Here is a 23,653-nt window from a genome sequence, read left to right on the forward strand (position 1 = left end):
AGACTTACAAACATGGACCAAAACGGCTCCATAATACGCACAAAAATCCAACAGAAACGAAGATTAACTTTAAAAAAAATTAACTAAACAGCATGAGGGTCAAAATTGCTGTTTTACGCATGCCTCTATAAAACACACACCATGCTTGCAAACTGAACCACTAGGGGGGTCTGGGGGCACACTTATGATTATTAGGGCCGCGGGCAATCGCACCGGGCACTACTGTTATTGTGTGGATTTTTTCTTATTATTAGGGCCGCGGGCAATCGCACCGGGCACTGGTCCCAACAGCTATGAAATAGCTGCAGGGACCACTACTGTTATTGTGTGGATTTTTTCTTATTAGTGTGAATGCTGGAAGCATTCACAGTATTGTTATTCTGTTCGGCCATTTTGTTTCTTTAAACTTATTATTATTCTGAGTCTTCTTCCCTTTTTCTGCGTTTAACTAGTCCTTCATACTTTGTGCTATTTCAACAATTCATATATCAAAACGTGCAGCTTTTTCAGGACATTTATGCTATTATTTTTCTCTTTCATACTATTTATACTTTTTAAAATATTTAACTTTTTGTGCAATTTTTCTCTCATAGGAAATACATTGAAACAGTCTTCAAACTCTTCAAATCTTCTGCTTCATTCAGCCTCTAATAGCTTCAGCATACTTTCAGCTACAGACTTCATTCAACTTTTAAACTGTTCACAAACCTTTCAACTATTCAGCTATATCTCAGCTTATTGATATCTTCAACAGTTTCAGATATATGTATAGTTTTAAAATCATTAAAATTTCTGACAAAATTCAGATTTAACATGAAAGTCAATGGGACGGAATGTTCGGACGTTGGCAGTTGGCAGAGTGACAGAGGGTCTAAAAATCCTCTCACATTTTTCTCTCTATCCTGTCAGCACGGCCACAGATTACACTCTACACACATAATTTCGGGCATGCTTGTAGACAAGCTCATCCTCGATCTCTTCATGTGCTCAAAAAACCAGAGAGACGAACACAATTTAAACTGGGAGCTTCCGAGTGCAGCCAGGTCCCTCTCTCCTCTCATTGACTCCCATTCAAAAGTAGGCGCTGATTTTCTAAACGTCCCAAAGTTTCCAACCTGCGACCCAATCAACAATTTTTACTCTAGAAACACCAAAGTGACATGGACGCGTTCAGCAAGGTCTTATGGTTCGGAAAATGTAAACCTTTTGCTCGTACTAAGTACAGATTTGTCGTACATTAGATCTGTTTGAGGGTGTCACAGAGCAGTTAAAGCCTATGGTTAAAGCTGCGACCATGCCTTAAAGCCACCAGCCAACAGTTACATGGTAACCTCAACATGGCAACCTCACCATGGCAACGTCACCATGGCAACGCACACACATTCTCTCTATTTGACTGTCTGTCAGTCACACACACAAATGGACACACACTGACCATACACACATATCCAACACACACACACACACACAAATGGACACACACTGACCATACACACATATCCAACACACACACACACACACACACACACACACACACAAATGGACACACACTGACCATACACACATATCCAACACACATATCCAACACACACACTGACCATACACACATATCCAACACACACACACACACACACACTCACCATACACACACATCCAACACACACACACACAAATGGACACACTCACCATGCATACACATCCAACACACACACACAAATGGACACACACTAACTACTACACACACACACACACACACACAAATGGACACACACACAAATGGACACACACTAACTACCACACACACACAAACACACACACACAACAAACATACAACCACTTACCAAATACATACACAATTTACACAATTACACGCACATACAACAAACACACACACAAATGGACACACACTAACCATGCACAAACACACGCACACGTCCAACACACACACATTTCATACAGTTGTCAGGTCAGAACTTTTTGTATATCTTTCACACACACACGCACACGCACACGCGCACACACACACACACACACACACACACACACACACACACACACACACACACACACACACACACACACACACACACACACACACACACACACACACACACACACACACACACACACACACACACACACACACACACACACACACACACACACACACACACAGGTAACCTAATGTGGTTACAGCTCCTCCATATCAGTGCTTATAGAAAGATTATCATGTGTCTGTCTGATCAGCTCTGTCTTGCGCTTAAGATCGTGGGTTTGATTCCCATGTTGACAGAGATGGCAAAATCGGCAGTAGCCCCGCGGCCCATTCAAAATTTCCCGAGAGGAAATTTTCTAGTTATCATTATATTGTTGCTGTACGGAGTCAAATACGACGAAGAGCCAGCGCTGTCCGCTCTGTCAGCGCTGAAATATGAATGAATGACAGCGTGTCAGAGAGAGAGAGAGAGAGAGAGAGAGAGAGAGAGAGAGAGAGAGAGAGAGAGAGAGAGAGAGAGAGAGAGAGAGAGAGAGAGAGAGAGAGAACCTGGTGCTGATCGCGGCCGGGTGCATTACAATGCGCTGCTACCGGCTCTGCCTCTTTCTTTTCTTTTTTGCCACAGGCTTTCCTGTTTGTGTACATCATTGTCCTCCGGTGCTGTCTCCTGCAGATTGGTCAGCTGACTTGAGAACTTATTGGCATTCACTTGTTTTGCTGCTATAATGATAATAAATAAACCTTTCCAAGCTGACCCAGAGCCCTGGTCGGAATATACGGATTATTTTGGTCGGAGCAATGCAGAGAAAATAAATCATAGCGAAAAAAAGACACAGTATGATAAATTGAAAGCGTTTAACAATTGCAATCATTTAATTAACGATGATAAGGATGTAAACAATTAGACCATCAAAAACATTCTGCAACAAGAAACATTCCCAACATTAACTTCATAAACATAGACCTTTTAGGCTACATTAAATAAACATACTCTAATGCCAAAATCTGTAATAAAATGAGGTCACCCAGAATGTTACCCCGTGACACTGCTGACACTGACGCTCATTTCATCACCATGGACAGCGCTATGAAATCACGGCGCACAACGAACCATACACACTTGACAAATAAATTCATGAGCAGACTCAAACTACAATACAATTTGAAATGCACAATATAGCAAAAGTTACACAAAGCTGGTAAAATAAAGACTTTTTTTTAATTTGCAATGAAGTGCAAATACCTCTCCATGCGCAATTACGCATGGCAAATCAAAAATAAAAATGAAAGTCACAGTTTCCATATAGGTTCCGCTACGACTTAATTATGTACAGTGAATAAAATGGGGGGAATAAAAATCCTCTAAAAACAAAAATCCAACCACACTTCTGATAAATGTACACATTGAATTAAAGGCAATTTGCGCTGGAAATGTTCTGAAACAACCTCCGCAATAAATACAAATTACTGCATGTCCACTTGGCTCGAATTAATCACTTGAAATAATAATCAAGGTGATTTGTAACATAGGCAGCCGCCTACCTTACATGAAAACGAAATCCATTCGTCTGTCTTTCTTTGTGAAGTGGGCGATGGCAGCGTCGTAAAGTTTGTCCTTTGACTTGAGCTCCAAGAGAAGCCCTTTCTCTATGGACATCAGTGCCAAAGCTCCCAGGCGATCATGTCCAGTGCTGTTTCTGGCGTGCGTCTTGATGCGCTTCAGTGCCGAGAAAGACCGCTCCACGGAGGAAGTGGACACGGGGATGGTCAGCACCAGGCAGGTGAGGTGATACAGCTGCGGCATGCTCTCAGTCAGCTCTTTCAGTGTCAGAAAGTGCAGCAGGTCTGATGGGCTCCTTCCCTCAAAGTTTGTCATGTTGTACATGACTGTCAGTTCAGTCTTGAGCCTGGGGAGGTCAAAGTGCAGCCCGTAGTTTTCAGCGAGGCTCTGAAACTCAGAGCTGGGGAAGCTTTCTCTGTATGAGGCAAACTTCTTGGGGTCGAGAAGGGCAAGGAACATCAGCTTTTCATGATCCTTGAACCTGTTTCTCAGCTGAGTGAGAATGTTGTCCAGGATTTCACCGTGCAGCTGCTGGTACGCTGTGCGCACGTCTCCAACTCTCCGTGCCCTGCGCCCGCTGGGAGCCCCGGCTTCGCGCACCGTGTCCTCATAGATGGAGTCAAATTTGGCCTTCTCTCTCTGTGGTGCTGCAAAAGTCATCAATGCTGGACAAACAGAACTGCATGTCACACTCCTTATTCTGCAAGATCCCAAAGAGCACGTCGGAGTAGGCAAACACTGAGTTGAAGGTGGCGAGGAGAAAGCAGAACTCGAAGCCCGTCAGCAGTGCGATGTATCCATCAGCGCTGTGCACAGCATCATCATCAAAATCACTGTGGTTGTCCACAATGAATTCAAAGAGCTCCAGGAGTTCTTCTCTCCGCTCATACACAGTGCAAACCAAACGTGATGAAAAGTTCCACCGTGTTGGGGTCACTCTGGGCAGTCTCCGCTGGCATATTTCATCCAGGAGTTTCGTGCGTTTGGCTGACTTTGAGAAAAAGGCTGCAAGGCGAGGTGCAAGGAGGTGTGAGAAAAAAATGTTGCACTCTTTGATTTTAGCAGCACTTTGAGACATGACGAGGTTCAGAGAGTGCGCATAACAGTGAACGAAGAGAGCTTGTGGTATTTTTTCCTTTATTTTAGCTTGGACCCCATTCAGTCCAGAGGCCATGACTGCAGCTCCGTCGTAACACTGGGCAATTACCTTGTTGGTGCAGGCACAGTCCTCCAGAAACTCCAAAACTTGTCCAGCTATGGCGTTTGCACGCTTATCACCACTGACATCACCGAACTGGAAAAAGCGCTCCTTCACACTGCCGTCAGTGGTGTAACGCAGGACATACGACATCTGAGCGGTGTTACTTACGTCAGTTGTCTCGTCCACCATAACAGAGACAAAAGGCGTATTTCTCACCTCCTCCCTCATTGCCTCGGTCATTACATCCGCCACCGACTGGATCAAGTCATTCTGAATTTTGCTGGAGGTGCCGATGAAAACAGTGGCCGACTCCAGGTGGCAGCGCAGAGGGCTGTCATACTCCGCCAAAAACTCCAGTAACTCCAAGTAGTTCCCCTTGTTTGTGGAATCTTTACTTTCATCATGTCCTCGAAATGCCAGCTCTTGCTTTCCAAGAAATGTGACGACATTGATGAGACGTTTCAGGATCTCTCTGTTCTGCCTGACCTTGTTGTTGTGGGCTGTAGTATGATTGCGGCGCTGCTCATCTAGCTGAAGATCAACTCTTGTGTCCCCAAAAGTTTTCAAACTGACCGTCGCTTGCAGGTGTGCCGCAGAATCTTGATGCCGGTGGGCTGACTTGGTCAGATTTGTAAGGCTGACAAATCCGCCGCTGACCCAGGTGGATGACTTGTCACTGGTAAAAAGTAAACAACTCCAGCAGTACAGCCTGTTTGTTTTCTTACAGCCCGTCATCCATGGATACCGCTGATAATTTTCGGTCTTGAAATGCCTTTCCACTTTTTTAACTTTTTCTTTTAATTCCAGTTCTGGAGTTGGTCTTCCGTTTTTTATTATTTCAAGTTTTTCTGTGAAGCACCGCCTTGAAAAAGGCGATGCTATCAAGCTAGCCACAACGTCGCTCTCGTCCGCCATTTAACTGTCTCTCAACCGCTCTCACCACTCTGCCCCAGTTCGGACTTCACAAAGGCCTACGATCTATTGTTTTTGTCCCGCCCACTTAAAATCAAACCGTGATTGGTCAATTTTCCCATCACTCTCCAAACCAAAACACATGGCTTGGCCTTCCCCGAGATTCGTGAAGTCCTAACCAATCAAGGAGCTAGCTAACCGGGCTACGATAGAGATGGACGATTCTGATTGGATAACACGTTTCAGGACAGTAACCCTTTCATTGCTGATGTGAACTTGACAGTAAACTTAACTTTAGAACATAGATGAGAGAAAATGTATTAAATGTATTGTATTAAATTAAATTAAATCGTTTTAAAATATATATATATATACACATATTATTTAATACTCATATTTTTTGGTTTAGAATTTTTAAGGCCTTCTCTGAAGGCCTAGAAGGCCCTGAAGGTTCCCCTCTGGTCGACATGATGGTGAGTAGATAATGAGTGAAATTTGAATTTTGAGTGAACTATCCCTTTAAGTATGTTTTGTATTTTGTTGTTTTTGTAAACTGCTTGCAGTTTTTGATGTGTTGTACAGCACTTTGATGTAAAGCGCTTTATAAATACATTTATTATTATTATTATTATTATTATTATATAATTAATTAGGTCAGGAGGTTCAGTTGAAAATGTTTCTCAGATTACTTTCTTGTGTTACTCATACATGTGAAATAAAGCAAAGCAAAGCAAAGTCTTCTTACTGTTAAAACTCATTAAACCTTGAACACTGTGCTTTAAACAAGACTCTTCAGTAAAAGAATCCCCTCACCTGCTGCCTCTCTGGGCTTCATGCAGCAGGAGGAAGGACTCAGCGGAGAAGAAGGGCAGGACGGTGGCTGAGTGCTGCTGCAGAGCCTCGGTCAGCTGCTGGCACCGCTCCACCAGAACACGCCTGCACCAGGACTCGGTCACCGGTTCAGTCGCCCCCATGTCCCTGTACTCAGAGCAGCTCATCACCACCACTGGCTTCATATCCATCCGCTGCAAGAAGGAGAGTCCGAAGGCCAGGCTCTGAACCATCTCTCTGCTGTTGAACACAGAGCTGTCCACCTGGGAGAGACAGAGGACAGAGGCTGCTTTCAGACAGAGATAGGAAGACCCTTCATTATGAAACCTTTGATTGTTCTCAGGGGTGAGATGTGAAACACGACATCATCCGCAGCTTGAAAAAGGAAGAACATCCTGCCTTTTCTAAACAGGCTGAATATAAGGAACTGGAGGCATGGAGGTAGGCTATATGTGCACAGATGAGCAAAGAGTTCAGTGGGATCAGTTCATTAAAGAGTTTCATTCCACATTTGTTCACTGAATTGTTCAGTGACTGAACTGAATCACGGTTTGTGAAACCTCAAGAGCTGGAAGTGCTGGCATTGTGAAAAACACACCAAACTCTGGAATTGTTGATATTTTCAAAGGTTTCACAGCCCTGCTCTAAATGGTCGGTTTAGAACCTTCGCTCTGGTAGCTGAGGTATAGTCTAGATGGAAACAGGGGTCCACGAGCACACAGTGGATTTTTTTTCCCCACCTGTTTTTTCTTAATCTTTAAAGTGTCTATTTTAAGATTCTGACAGGTAACAGGATGAAAAAATGTCCCATGGTGTTTATTTTTAACCCTTTACCTCCCCTATCCCAAATTCGAAGCTGAAAAAACTGAAAATGAAATTGGCATAGCTCTTTAAGTAAACAACTCACAGAGACAAATTAACACATTTTTCTACACAATTGTGGGCCAAGGAATTCAATAGAATAGTTATTTTTAAGTTTTTAACACATCCTGACTTGATTTTGGGACAAAAATATCAAAAATTAGCTTAACATTCTAAAATTGTATGTATATTTTCCCCTTATACCAAAATCCTGTGCACTGAATGAAAACATTTTGAGATTTTTCTTAATCTTTAAAGTGTCTACTTTAAGACTCTGACAGGTAACAGGATGAAAAAATGTCCCATGGTGTTTATTTTTAACCCTTTACTGCCCCTATCCTAGCCAGGCTAGCGCCGCCTACTGGTTCCGGCAAATTTCATTTGCCTCAACCATGTAGTCAGGACACTAGCAATGCGTTTCGGTTTGCTCCGTCCGACCAATCAGCGAACAGACGGATAAGTGAAGGCGATGACGTTGAACTCAAGCGCTCAAGATTAACCTATGAGCTTAACCGGTGTATAGCACACGTGACCACCAAGCAGCAGCGATTAGTTGAAGCAAATGTAAGCAACCGCCTCCCGGAAGCAAACGAATCCCTATGGCTCGTGTTCAGACGCTATATGAAATGTAATGAAATAAGCGGCTGATGCATCAGGCTACCCCTATCCCAAATCGAACCTGAAAAAACTGAAAATGAAATTGGCATAGCTCTTTAAGTAAACAACTCACAGAGACAAATTAACACATTTTTCTACACAATTGTGGGCCAAGGAATTCAATAGAATAGTTATTTTTAAGTTTTTAACACACCCTGACTTGATTTTGGGACAAACATATCAAAAATTAGCTGAAAATTCTAAAATCGTATGTATATTTTCCCCTATACCAAAATCCTGTGCACTGAATGAAAACATTTTGAGATTTTTCTTAATCTTTAAAGTGTCTACTTTAAGACTCTGACAGGTAACAGGATGAAAAAATGCCCCATGGTGTTTATTTTTAACCCTTTACCTCCCCTATCCCAAATCGAACCTGAAAAAACTGAAAATGAAATTGGCATAGCTCTTTAAGTAAACAACTCACAGAGACAAATGAACACATTTTTCTACACAATTTGGGGCCAAGGAATTCAATAGAATAGTTATTTTTAAGTTTTTAACACATCCTGACTTGATTTTGGGACAAACATATCAAAAATTAGCTGAAAATTCTAAAATCGTATGTATATTTTCCCCTATACCAAAATCCTGTGCACTGAATGAAAACATTTTGAGATTTTTCTTAATCTTTAAAGTGTCTACTTTAAGACTCTGACAGGTAACAGGATGAAAAAATGTCCCATGGTGTTTATTTTTAACCCTTTACTGCACCTATCCCAAATCGAACCTGAAAACACTGAAAAAGAAATCAGCATATCTCTTAAAGTAAACAACTCAGACAAATCAACACATTTTCTACACAATTGTGGGCCAAGGAATTCAATAGAATAGTTATTTTTAAGTTTTTAACACATCCTGACTTGATTTTGGGACAAAAAATATCAATAATTTGCTGAAAATTCTAAAATCGCTGACTGCTTCGGAACTACAGACAAGAAGAAAACATCAACCACCCTGATGAAGTTCAGGAGACAGGAGGAGATTGAACGGCTTATCAAGGAGAGGAGGCAGCTGAAAAAACAATGAAGGGTCCAGAGGAGGAGAAGGAGGGAATTAACCTGCTGCAAGCAGAAATCAATAACCGACTGTCATCGTTGAGGAGAGCTGAGAACTTGAGAAGGAGGTGTAAAACGAAGGAGCAGGGAAGATCAAACTTCTTCAAGGACCCCTTCAAGTTTGTAAAAATTCTTTTCACAAAGAACAAAAGTGGCAAACTCAAAACAGCGATGGAAGATCTCAAAGCTTACCTCAATACCACACGGACAGCCAGCGGTCTAGTCAGACAACTCTTCCACTCGATATGCCACCAATACATCCCCCTGAACATCAGCTGGACATCAGCCCTCCCAAGTGGAAGTGTATATTGGGCAAGAGCTGCATCCTCTCCTGGGCCCAATGGAGTCCCGTACCGGCTTTATAAGAATGCACCAGAGGTACTACACTTTCTCTGGAGGTTGATGAAGGTGGTTTGGCAGAAACAAGCTATCCCAACTGCGTGGTGGAGGGCAGGAGGCATCCTAATCCCCAAGGAAAAGGACTCTGCGGATATCAGCCAGTTTCGCCAAATCAGCCTCTTCAATGGCAAAGACAAAATCTTCTTCAGCGTAGTGGCTCATAGGCTGACTGTCTACCTGGACAGGAACCACTACATCAATACCTCAGTGCAGAAGGCAGGCATTCCAGGCTTCTCAGGTTGCTTGGAGCACACAAACATGAGGCACCAAATCCAAGCCGCCAGAAAGGATGGAAAAGATCTCAATGTTGTGTTCTTGGACCTCGCCAATGCCTTTGGATCCGTTCCTCACGGTCTCCTCTGGGCAGCATTTCACTTTTACAGCGTCTCAGAAGCAATCACCAGCCTCATCAAATCCTACTTCCAAGACGTGCAGCTATATGGCTTACAACAGACGAGTACACCACAGCATGGCAACGGCTGGAAAGAGGGCTAATGGCAATGCACCATCTCGCCTCTGGCCTTCACGATGGCAGTGTAGGTCATCATTTGAGCCTCCCGGTGGGTAGTAGGTGGGCTCAAGCTCAAAACTGGTCTTCGTCTCCCTCCGATCAGAGTTTATATGGATGATATGACCATACTCACCACAACCAAGGCACATGGTTGCTGAACAAGCTGCAGGAGAACATCCAGTGGGCCCGGATGGAAATAAAGTCGAGCAAGTCCAGGAGCATTTCAGTTGTCAAGGGAAAGCTGTCAGACACAGGTTTTACGTTGACAAAGAGCATAAACCAACAATGCCAGAGAAGCCAGTAAAGAGTCTTGGACGTTGGTAATTGGTATGATACCACCCTCAAGGACACAGAGCAAGTGGACCAGCTTAGGCAGGAAACCATAAGTGGCCTTGAGCGTATCAACAAGACCATGCTCCCAGGTAGGATGAAAGGCTACTACCCAGGCTGATGTGGCCTCTGACCATCTACGAGGTCCCAATCTCAGCGGTCGAAAAGCTAAAGAGGTTGATTAGCTCATTCTCCAAAAGTGGCTGGGACTCCCAAGATCATCGGGCTGTATCGAAGAGGCATACTCAAGCTTCCTGTGTCCAGTCTCGCAGAGGAGTTCAAGTGCTCCAAAGTAAGGTTGGAATGACACTTAGGGAATCCCGTGACCCTTGCGTAGCCCAAACAGCTCCTACTCTTGCGACTGGAAGGAAATGGACCCCAGCTAAGGCAAAGTCAGATCTCAGTGCACATTGTTGGCCTTGTGCAACAGGGGAGGGGAGGCCTTGACCTTGGACAGAGCAGACCATCCTGGCACAAGGCAGCTCCAGCTCAATGCCGTGCTCTGGTTGTTGAGGAGGTGTGGTGACAAGAGCAGGCGTCAAGATAATAATAATGGATTACATTACATTTATACAGCGCTTTTCTATACCCGATACCCAAAGCGCATACAGTAACCATTATTCATTCATACACATTCACACCGGTGGTGGTAAACTACTGGGGCAGACTGGCGAAAGCGTGGCTGCCATTTCGCACCAAACGGCCCCTCCACCACCATGATCATTCATACACATGAAGTTGGGTTCACGAGGCAAGTTGGGTAAGGTGTCTTGCCCAAGGACACTACGGCAGAGACTGGGAGAGAGCTGGGGGATTTGAACCGCCAACCCTCTGGTTATTGGACGACCCGCTCTACCCCCTGAGCCACTGCCGCCCCAAAAAGATGTGCAAACATCTAAACAAGGTGTTTGAGTGTGTATGAGATGGGAGGGAGTTGAGGAGGAAATTCTCCTGGAGGGAGCTGCTGGGCACGGAAACATTTCACACCAGTTTCATCTTACGAGCCACGTATGATGTCCTTCCTTCCCCCTCTAACCTAAACCAGTGGTACAGAGAAGACCCCACCTGCCCCCTCTGTCCATCCCCTGCAAACCTTAAGCATATTTTGGTTGGCTGCAAAAAAAAGCCTGTCACAGGGCCGATACACCTGGCGGCATAACCACGTCATAAAGTGCCTAGCAACTGCTCTGGAGACTAGGTGGACAAAAATCAATGCCATGCCTCCCCCATCATACCAGCCTGCATCTGCTGGAGTGTTCGTCCGAGAAGGTGCAGCCACAGCCTCTACAAGATCAAGCATCGGCCAGCTTGGAGGTGAACGAGACTGGAAGTTGGTCGCAGATCTGAATCAAAGGTTCTGCTTCCCATTTGAGATTGTCAAAACAAACCACAGACTAGATCTCGTCCTCTGGTCCTCCTAAGTACACAGAACTGGTAGCCGATGTGGAACGGCTCAGCTGCCCTGTGGAAGTCGGCTGCAGAGGCTTCGTGGGCAAGTCAACCATCAGGCTACTTAAGGACCTTGGGATTCGAGGCCAAGCCCAATGCCAGACCATCAAAGCCCTCTCAGGAGCAGCAGAGCATGGAATCCGATGGCTGTGGGCGAAGAGGCCATAAGTAACACCAGTGGCCTAGAAGCATTGAAAGCAGAGGGGGCCACACAGGGCTCGACAGTGCGACAGTTTTGCTCGCATCAGTCGCATCAGTGCGACTCGGACAGAAACTGCATGCACCGCTTTGCATGCTGTTTAACATGAGCAGTATCTCCCCCGCCCCGCCCCCCCCCTGCCTGTTTGGTGATTTTGGCCGCCGCATTGATTAAAGCTTGTGTACATCGGGGCCGTTCAGATGTAACGTCTTTTCCGCACATTACTTTCAAGGTAGACGCGCGTCATGCACGCCAAGGCGACACCGTAGCAGCGCACATTCGGTGCGATGCGCTTTTTTTCCGTGCACGTTCGACCTGCTTCTTCCTCCGGTACACAGTCTCGGGCTGTGTCTCTCCTACTGTTTCACACGGAGCTCTGCCCCAGGTGAAGGAAGCCCTTAGGTGGTACGTGGCCTCCGAGGCTACCGCGGAGCTATCAAAAAAAAAAAAACGCTTGTCGCAGTGAGAACAGCTGACATGTGGTCACAGTCTCACAGTGCAACATTCATATAAACTTCAACCTCAAAGCTCCCTGTCTGACCTGTCCCTGAACATCACACAGGGGCAACATGGAGCTGCTTGTGTGACAGGTTGTTGAGGAAACATGTTTGGTGTTTTTACTGTTCTCAAATGTAAAAATGGGTCATGTTGGACCCTCAGCATTATTTAAGGCTTAAACAGCCTGCTACAACATTTTTCATTGTGCTCCTAAAAAATCTTAGTGTAGAGCCCTGTATGTAATGTTCAGCTTTTTATACTGAGGGAAATATAGGTTCACTGCTCATCAATACCCCCACCCCTGGGCCACATGCACACACATACAGCATAAAACTAAAAACTAATATTGGTTGTAAATATTCTATTTTCTCACACATATTTGCCTTGTTTGTCTTTCCTGATTTTTGTTAAGGCAAAGAGCCAGTTAAAACATTAAAAATTAGTCTACAGGGTTAGGATTATAGGCTAAATCTACTTTATTTGTTTGAAAATGATATTTTCACCAAAACTACAAAATTTTTATTGTGCTACTAAAAAATGTTGTGTGCTACTAAATTTTTCAGCATGGTAGCACAGTGCTACTTGGAAAAAAGCTTAGCGTCAAGCCCTGCCACACCTGGGACATCGTCACCACTCAAACCTCAGGATGACAAGCTTAATCTAGGGATAGTTTCATCTAGTCCTAAAACAGAACTCATCTGTGTTAACTGCAAGATGTTACCGTGATTTCTTTTTCAGTTTTTTCAGTTTGATTTGGGATAGGTGTACAGATGTTACTGGTTCAAAATTGCGGACTTCACGCGTGGTTCACGCGAGACGCCACAAGACTCAGGCATTTTTTTTCTTTGGCGAGACAAGAGGTTTTAATGAAAAGCCTCAATGTGCGAAAACAACCACCAGGTGGCATCTGTGAGAACGGAGGACGACAGGCGGATGACTCAGTGATCTGTGCAGTAATCCACAGCTTAAACTCTAGGCTATTAAACTAGAACTAACTACTGTATACCCTGCCTAAATCACAGAAACTATTGTAATATGATAAAGCCTGTCTTGCTTTATGACTTGATGATTATGTATCACAAATTATGAAGGATCATCTGCGCAAGGCAAAGATGATAGCATCAACAAAACACGGCGTAACACACGCGGCTGTATGGGACAGGCTTTTATTTAATTCAGAACAAACCGCTTAGCAAAAATGGAAAATATAGTCTATAATAATTAATTGATCTGTTGTTTGGCCACTGTTTGAAAATAACCCAAATTATGAGCAAATGATCTGATCCAGAGCAGCAGTCATAATCAGACTTCTTCTAAATAAACCTAAACATTAAATAACTGGGTCAGGTCGGACCATGGGGTTGTTTTTTTCTCTTCTTCTTCACAGGAGAAAATGAGGTGCGCTGTGCTCACGGACGCGTTGATGTTTTGTGATTTATCTGCTGCCTTGACTCTGCCCTTTATACATGTGCGTTCAGATTAACAATAAGACAAGCCATGGTTGAGTTTATTGAGTTAATAATCAGCATCTTAGTACCTCTGATCCGGAGGATAGTGTTATGAAAATCGCTACAGTTGAACTGGTCTGGTTTTTAGCTGCTCAATCTCATTGTTTCAAAGAAAAGGGATTGATTTTTTATAACGAAATGAAACGAAAACAATATTATATTGATACATTGTTGTAAAAAAAATCCAAAAGAAACGAAAATGAACTAAAGAAAATAACTTTCACACACACATTAAAACAGTGCGATTGGTTGAAAGCTGATAATTAGCCATGTGCTTATAAGCTGATTGGCCGAAACCAAGAACAAAGCCGCGTGAATGGCCAATCGCCATGTGTTAACGGACACACATCGACTCCTGATCTTTCCTCGTCGCAAGCCTTGATGTCTCCGCTGGTTCTATCTTCAACCTCGGACAGCATTAACATCTCTCACCAACACCCCGATGTAAGCTTGAGGCATGTCGGACCTGAAGACCATGCTCGAGTCCGTCACCAGAGCCACGGCCAGGTGGGACGTTTTGGGTGCCTACTGTTCCGGAGAGTCATTTCAGAGGACAATTACCGAGCCTGGGCCAAAACGACAAACTGGGACGGATGTGAAGAACTTTGTAGTGCAGTCACTGAGAACGGAGTTTCCAGGCATGGACAGAAAGGACTTGAAAGAATGCATAGATAAGATCAACGAGTTCTTGCGAACTCCGAGAAGATCATCTGAGGGTCCTATCCTCACCCTACTGTAGCCTACAGTACTTGATGCTACAATGTGTGTGTGTTTTTTCTTCTTCAATAAAATGTTTTCATATCCAAGTTTGCTTGAGGCATCTTATTTTGTCAAGTGATTCAAAAAGCAGTAAGCAAGGTTATTATAGCCTATAAAGCTCTATAAAGCTAGAGAAAAAAATCAGTTCTTTGTTCTAAAGACTCATTTTATTGTGGGAAATATTCATTTACTAGAGACAAGGGAGACACACATTAGGGCAGGTGCAGAGTGAAAACAGGCAAAAATAGATAAAAAACACAAGCATATAATAAAACCAAATAAAAGCCCAGGCTTTGCTTTGCTTAAATCGCTCAAATCAACCGGCGTTTCTTAGGACGGCCAGTCTCTCCACTCCTCTCCCTCACTTTAGCACCTTGTGGGGGACAGCTCTCCATTTCAGCACCTCCACCCCGACAGCCCCCCTCCCCCTCCTCCCTCTGCCTCAAGCTTACATCGGGGTGTTGGTGAGAGATGTTAATGCTGTCCGAGGTTGAAGATAGAACCAGCGGAGACATCAAGGCTTGCGACGAGGAAAGATCAGGAGTCGATGTGTGTCCGTTAACACATGGCGATTGGCCATTCACGCGGCTTTGTTCTTGGTTTCGGCCAATCAGCTTATAAGCACATGGCTAATTATCAGCTTTCAACCAATCGCACTGTTTTAATGTGTGTGTGTGTGTGTGAAAGTTATTTTCTTTAGTTCATTTTCGTTTCTTTTGGATTTTTTTTACAACAATGTATCAATATAATATTGTTTTCGTTTCATTTCGTTATAAAAATCAATCCCTTTTCTTTGAAACAATGAGATTGAGCAGCTAAAAACCAGACCAGTTCAACTGTAGCGATTTTCATAACACTATCGCTCCGGATCAGAGGTACTAAGATGCTGATTATTAACTCAATAAACTCAACCATGGCTTGTCTTATTGTTAATCTGAACGCACATGTATAAAGGGCAGAGTCAAGGCAGCAGATAAATCACAAAACATCAACGCGTCCGTGAGCACAGCGCACCTCATTTTCTCCTGTGAAGAAGAAGAGAAAAAAACAACCCCATGGTCCGACCTGACCCAGTTATTTAATGTTTAGGTTTATTTAGAAGAAGTCTGATTATGACTGCTGCTCTGGATCAGATTATTTGCTCATAATTCGGGGTATTTTCAAACAGTGGCCAAACAACAGATCTGTTCTTGTTCTGAATTAAATAAAAGCCTGTCCCATACAGCTGCGTGTGTTACGCCGTGTTTTGTTGATGCTATCATCTTTGCCTTGCGCAGATGATCCTTCATAATTAAAAATAAAAAGTCCAGGCCGGCTGCATGGCTGACGGTGTCACCACTCTCATTATCACTGGCTGTTTGTGTTGTCTGTCAAAAAATGGATGAATGAAACCTATCGACTTTGTATCGGCCGCGTCTTCTATCGAGGGAAAGTTATTTATCCTATGTTTTATCGCCCAGCCCCAAAGTGACACAGACCCGTTCATTCACAAGAAATCATCCAGCTGCACTCTCAAACAAGGTGCGGAGTGAGAAATCTGCGGCACTACTGCACAGCTACTGTAGTTGGCTCATTTTAAAAACACATTTTGGAGATGACGAGACAGATGACCAAAAAAAGAGAGTGAGACGTGGGCTATAGTCTACTGTAGCTGCCGTCGTTATATTTTGTAATTGAAAAACTAGGCTACTATATTATTTACTGTCTGCAGCTAGTTCTCCTTTCATCCTCTTGTATTCTGTATCATGAACAGCGCCACTCCTAATCGCGGCTACATTGTGTGACGTGTCATCATTGTCCCCAAAACGTCTGAGCAGTATTTAGTACGGTGCTGCCACCTAGAGGAAAACAGTTGTGGTGAAAAGACACGCGTTCACGCGATCCTGCATTGCAGGAAAAACCCCGCAATTTTGAACCAGTAACATCTGTAGTAAAGTCTTAAAAATAAACCCCACAGGACGTTTTTTCATCCTTGTACCAGAATCTTAAAGTAGACACTTTAAAGATTAAGAAAAATCTCAAAATGTTTTCATTCAGTGCACAGGATTTTGGTATAGGGGAAAATATACGCGATTTCAGAATTTTCAGCAAATTTTTGATATTTTTGTCCCAAAATCAAGTCAGGATGTGTTAAAAACTTAAAAATAACTATTCTATTGAATTCCTTGGCCCACAATTGTGTAGAAAATGTGTTAATTTGTCTCTGTGAGTTGTTTACTTCAAGAGATGCTGATTTCTTTTTCAGTGTTTTCAGGTTCGATTTGGGATAGGTGCAGTAAAGGGTTAAAAATAAACACCATGGGACATTTTTTCATCCTGTTACCTGTCAGAGTCTTAAAGTAGACACTTTAAAGATTAAGAAAAATCTCAAAATGTTTTCATTCAGTGCACAGGATTTTGGTATAGGGGAAAATATACATACGATTTTAGAATTTTCAGCTAATTTTTGATATGTTTGTCCCAAAATCAAGTCAGGATGTGTTAAAAACTTAAAAATAACTATTCTATTGAATTCCTTGGCCCCAAATTGTGTAGAAAAATGTGTTCATTTGTCTCTGTGAGTTGTTTACTTAAAGAGCTATGCCAATTTCATTTTCAGTTTTTTCAGGTTCGATTTGAGATAGGGGAGGTAAAGGGTTAAAAATAAACACCATGGGACATTTTTTCATCCTGTTACCTGTCAGAGTCTTAAAGTAGACACTTTAAAGCAGCGGTACTCAATAGGCGGCCCGCGGGCCGCGTCTGGCCCGCCGAACCTTCCAATCAGGCCCGCGACTGAGTTCTACTAGTTTACATATTACTGTATACTGTATTTCTCGGGCTCCGTGCGCCTGTAAGTCAATGCGCTGGGACATGGAAACACGTGCGGAGCGTTTGTGTGTGCCTGTGAGGCGCTGCACTGGGGTACAGAAACGCCGACGAACCCAAATCACCATGCGCGAGTGTTTGGGGAGCGGGCTGGACTGCAGGGTTTTCCCTGCCTGTCTGCAGAGACCGTGGGTGATTTTCACCGCCGTCTTGGTTCAACTGTGTGTGCATCATACATGGGGGGCCGTTCAGATGAAGCGTCTTTTGCGCAAGCTCAAACCCATTCAATGTAGCCGCGCATCATGCACGCTCACAACTCAACAGCCGTAGCCGCGCGCATTTGATGAGACGCAATTGTTTTTTCGTGCACAGCTGCACGACCTGCTTCTCCCCCGGTGTTGTGTCCCGGTTCCATCGGCCTGTGTCTCTCCTACTGTTTCCCACTGAGCTCTGCCTCGTTTGAAAGGTGAAGGAAGCCCATATGTGGAAAGACGTCGCCTCCGAGATGTAGAATGTGTATTATAGAAGAGAAACACACATTTCAGGACCAATGACTTGTATCCTCAGAACAGAGTCAGACATGTCCTGTGATGGTCAGCCTCCTTTCATATTTAAGCTGAAAATCACAGGGCATGTCTGAGGATACAAGTCAGCAGTGTAAAGCTCCAGCATGATATGTAAATGATGATATGACAATGTCAAGATTTTTCATTTTATATCATACAAAACACTATGAAGTGTATAAATAAAAATTATGTGCTTACAAGTAAAATAAAAAATATTTAAATTATTAGACGAAAAAGGTGAATTTAATTTCAATCTAGGCCTATTTGAATGTGCGGCCCCCAAGGTGTCTGTTAAGAAAAATTCTGGCCCTTCGAAAAATGTATTTGAGTACCCCTGCTTTAAAGATTAAGAAAAATCTCAAAATGTTTTCATTCAGTGCACAGGATTTTGGTATAGGGGAAAATATACATACGATTTTAGAATTTTCAGCTAATTTTTGATATGTTTGTCCCAAAATCAAGTCAGGATGTGTTAAAAACTTAAAAATAACTATTCTATTGAATTCCTTGGCCCCAAATTGTGTAGAAAAATGTGTTAATTTGTCTCTGTGAGTTGTTTACTTAAAGAGCTATGCCAATTTCATTTTCAGTTTTTTAGGTTCGATTTGGGATAGGGGCAGTAAAGGGTTAAAAATAAACACCATGGGACATTTTTTCATCCTGTTACCTGTCAGAGTCTTAAAGTAGACACTTTAAAGATTAAGAAAAATCTCAAAATGTTTTCATTCAGTGCACAGGATTTTGGTATAGGGGAAAATATACATACGATTTTAGAATTTTCAGCTAATTTTTGATATTTTTGTCCCAAAATCAAGTCAGGATGTGTTAAAAACTTAAAAATAACTATTCTATTGAATTCCTTGGCCCACAATTGTGTAGAAAAATGTGTTAATTTGTCTCTGTGAGTTGTTTACTTAAAGAGCTATGCCAATTTCATTTTCAGTTTTTTCAGCTTCGAATTTGGGATAGGGGTAGCCTCGTAAACCGGCCTCTCGCGGAAATGCATTTCATTTCATTTCTCGGGAGAGTCTGGCCTCATCCCCCCTCTAACCGTCTGGGGTGGGCGGGAGCTGGGCGGGAGTAGTAGCAAAGACGGTTTAATATCTTTGGTAGTAGCGTTGACAGACAACCCCATTCAGTTAATCAGCAAGTTGGTGTAGTGACGGGGCTTTGCACCAGTCGGTCCCTGATTGGCCAACGTGCTGTGTCAATCACAGCGGGCGACGCTGATTGGCTCGGCCTTCTGAGGGTTTCAGTCCAAACGCTTAGAATGGGGATGAGGCCAGACTCTCCCTCGGAATGAAATGAAATGCACTTCCGCGAGAGGCTGGTTTACGAGGCTAGGATAGGGGAGGTAAAGGGTTAAAAATAAACACCATGGGACATTTTTTCATCCTGTTACCTGTCAGAATCTTAAAATAGACACTTTAAAGATTAAGAAAAAACAGGTGGGGAAAAAAAATCCACTATGTGCTCGTGGACCCCTGTTTCCATCTAGACTAGTAACCATGGTAACCACGGGAGCGAGGGCTTGAATATTCACATCACCCGGCTTGTGATGTAATAAGCCGGGTGAAATTAAAACGGCTTGTTAAAGACACATTTTCTTACTATGGCAGTTTACAAAATATTGACGTAGTTGTCAAAACTGACGCTTAAGGGGTGAGGAGGCATCTGGATGTAAATACACACACTAAAACAATGAAAAAGTGAGTTTTGCATAATATGTCCCCTTTAATGAATTCTAAGATTTTTTTAAACAGGTGTACACCAGAGAATTTCTAATATTGAGGAGAAGTGCCACTCTCGTCCTACTTCCGGGTTTTCGGTACACGTCTCTGTCCATGTGGGGGCGCTCGCAGGCGAGTGCAGAATGAATGGGAGTCAATGGGGATACACCCCTAAAAATCCACTTTTTTCTGGAAATAATTTTTTGTCAAGTAATTTGAATATTATTATCAAAAGGGGGAAGCAATAAAATGCACTTGGCTGAATATTGGATTTTTTAAGTTCACTTTTCTGTTCTAAAAAGCTGTTCAAAAAAACAAGATGACGTCACAGACAAGAGGTGCTGCTTTACGGTAATTTCTGAGTCACCTCAGAGCACGATGACAGCCCGTCCAGCCCGTCTACAGAACCGCGGACCGTAACCATGTTATAACCCAGTGTCTGAGAAAGGCTGTTATAACCTATAACATAACATAATAATATATATATTTTTTAAAACATTTAATGCAGGCGATCGGTTCATTGTAAAACATTTATTTATTTATGTAAATGTGGTGAACGTAGGAGACGTACAGAGCCCCCAGGCAGCACTGCTCTCTGTCCAATACACAAATGAAGCTTCACTTTTCATTCAAACAATAAACTAATGCTACTGCTACAATTGTTAGATTTCATCAACCAGCCGGTGGTAAACCTCTAAAAACCTACGGGTAAGTTAATTAACGACCGTTTTCTCCGCCGGGATCGACGACAGAGGTACGCCGACCGAGCACGTCGGCAGACCGGCTGCTGCCGCTGTGATGTCCCGGTCATTGCTCCACAGGTGCAGCTTCACTTCTCCGAAAACATCGGAGCAGACTTCTAAACAGCCGTCATTTGGATAAACTGACCGCATATTGGGAGACTAAACAGTTACTTTCTCGCTTGAAAAAATATTAAAAGTTAATAAAAGTGCATAATAACAGCGGTACAGAAAGAAATAAAACAGCTTTTCGCCCGTTTTACAGCTACTGTGTCATCAGGTGGGATCTCTGGTCGTAAATAGTCGCAAGTCCGTCACTGACCAATCAGCATGCATTAGCAGAATGCTAGCGTTTTATGGGCAACAACAGTCCAACCTGTAGGAAATCGAAAGGACAAAACTTCTCAACAATTTCACTTTTAACCTATAATCCATATTGATCTTGCAGAAACTACAACAATATTTGCGATTTTTTGACTATTACCAGGTGAAAGGGACAAATTTAGCCTTCTAGCTCCATAGGGCCCCATTCATTCTGCACTCGCCCGCGAGCACTCCTAGTGGAATTCTGGTGGAACTGCAACCAGGTTCGATACAATGGGGCTAATGGAGAGTGGCAAGGCTCGTCAATAGACTGGCTCTGGTGTACACTTCAGCATTAGCCTACTCTTGCCGGACTTGATTCACATTCACTGTAATGCCCGTAATACATTGGTACAAAATTGTCCAAATTATAGCCAAGACCACAAACTGGTAAAAAAAAAAAAAAAAAAAAAAGGGTGATTACCAACACTGCTCCAACTGAAACTGTAGGTATAATTTGAATGTAAGTTTTCTTTTACTCTTACGTATGGCTTTAACATGTCCAGAGGTGGCAAGTAACGAAGTACAAATACTTCGTTACTGTACTTAAGTAGATTTTTCAGGTATCTGTACTTTACTTGAGTATTTTTCTGACGACTTTTTATTTTTACTCCCTACATTTATACGCAAAAATATGTACTTTCTACTCCTTACATTGTAAAAACAGGCTTGTTACTTCTTTTTTTTGACACGACGTAAAAGCACCGGTAAAAGACGTGACAAACTAGAGAGGGAAAGAGGGAGAACAAGAGGGAGGAGGGAGGGGGGCGGTAGAGAGAGAACCGAGTTACCAACTTGTACTGTAGCAGCGACATGGAGGCAGCAGCATGGAGGAAGGAAGCGATGGTGGTCGGACTATCCGACGGGGGGGTTGAACACTGTACAATCTGCGCAATATAGCGCATTTATCGTTTACGAGCGGCAAAGCGCAACCTGTCCATGCGCCCGTGTCTGTGTGTATATGTGCGCGCGTGTGTGCGCGTACGTGTACGTGTGGTGCGAGAGAGACGGCAGGTGGACTGACTGGCAGAGATGAGAGGTGGTGAAACGCTGTTTAAAAATTCTTATTGTTATTATTTTGTGAGAGTCTGTGGCGGCCCAAACGTTGGGAAACACTGCCTCTGGTCAGTTCAATCTTGATAATTCTGTCTGAACTTTTTTTGTTTAACAAAATTATCAAATTTTGTAGGTTTCATTAACGGCCTGTACTTTCTTACTTTTACTTAAAGCAGAAGTAAGCGATATTTTTGTGTTAATATAAGCAGAGACGTTCTAATATGAGGAGACAGACCACTCTGCCCGTTTTGAATGGGGAAAGCTGCGACGCCAAAGATGGCGCATGTCCCGCCCCTTTTCACCAGCAGCCAATCACCTGCGTTGCCAGAGCTGAACTAGGCCAATCATGTTGTTGCACCAGCGCATGCGCACAAGTAGATTTACGACAGACAAACCTACCTGGTGGCAACAACAACACGGCTTTAGCACCGTGTGTACTGTATGTCGTCAGGTTGAACATTTACTCTAAGGTTTTCGGAAAAGTGCAGAGCCACCGGCGACCGGGAGCGGCTCCTCATCCTGGAGGAAAGCTGTTACATTTACCCGCGGAGTTTTAGAGGTTTACTGCCGGCTTGTTAATTTGGCAGCCACATTGGTTGGTCTTAATGAAAAGTGAAGCTTCAGGTGTGTGCTGCTGAACGAAAGAGCTACCTCGGGGCTACGTATACAGAATTCACCTCATTCACATCAATAAGTGTTTTACAATGAACCGATTAGTCCACCTTTTCTTTAATTTAATTTTTGAATGTATAGTTTTGTTCGTTTCATTTTTTAACCTATTCAAACTGGGCCCCCTCCCTTGGGGCTAAGCGTTAGCCTCCTGTCCATGATAGCAGCAGCAGTCCACTCCAAAAAAATAAAAAACACAGTCCGGATGAAGCACTGGAGCCGTGGACCGATAGACACCGTCACCATTAATAACGAGAGCCTCTATTGTTTTATTGTACCGAGTACGAGAGGCTTGTTGTGAGCTGAGAAGCTGCTGTTAGCGGTGGATGCTAACCGAAGCTAGCGGCGGATGCTAACCGCTAGTCGAAGTTAGCATCGAGCTAGCTCAGCACAACGAACGCCCCTCATACTTGATACCGGTCGAGGCTTTAGTTGTCAGTGATGGTCGGTAATCAGTCCGTGGCTCCAGCGGTTCACTCAGACTGTATTTATTTATTTTAACTGACTGCTGCTGCTGAGACGACATGCTAGCACTCGATAGCATCCGAGACAGCTAACGTTAGTGGGGATCGTGGGAGGGGGAGCAGACACAGTCACCACACACAGAACTAGGAGCCCATAGGAGATGATTAAGACGGATTTCATGAAAGTCTAGCGTTTATTTTTGGGCAAAAATCTCCAGACTCATGCCAATATGTCTCCAGGTAGAGCAGGGCAGACCGGTGTAGGTATTCTCGGCTCGGGCTGCTGCTAGATCACGGACTCAGCCGTTACAGCCGTACAGTGACGGCAGTGTCGTAAATCCACGCGCATGCGCAGTTGAGTACTCCCTGTGGAAAAATAGCGATTTAAACGTCATTCTGCGGTAAAGTTTATGTTTTTTTGGTTTTTATTTGTATCTTATTTCACTGGCTAGCACGTCTGTATGTTTTTTCCGTCCTGCTATCACGTTAAAGGGTGGATTAGACCACCCCTCCATTCAATTAGATAG

General features: G+C 43.4%; 1 protein-coding gene across 1 annotated transcript in view; it reads right to left on the bottom strand.

Moving 5' to 3' along the window:
- The window catches only part of nags (N-acetylglutamate synthase), a 41,132-nt gene that overhangs the window by 14,974 nt on the left and 2,505 nt on the right, over window positions 1-23,653 (bottom strand). The window contains exon 2 of the mRNA XM_085785058.1: window positions 6,484-6,764. Within this exon, the coding sequence (XP_085641184.1) occupies window positions 6,484-6,764 (281 nt within the window). The remainder of the gene's footprint in view (window positions 1-6,483; window positions 6,765-23,653) is intronic.

The sequence above is a fragment of the Trachurus japonicus genome, chromosome 8 (genome assembly GCF_045865225.1).
Source record: "Trachurus japonicus isolate A0001 chromosome 8, Traja_1.0".
Lineage (NCBI taxonomy): Eukaryota > Metazoa > Chordata > Actinopteri > Carangiformes > Carangidae > Trachurus > Trachurus japonicus.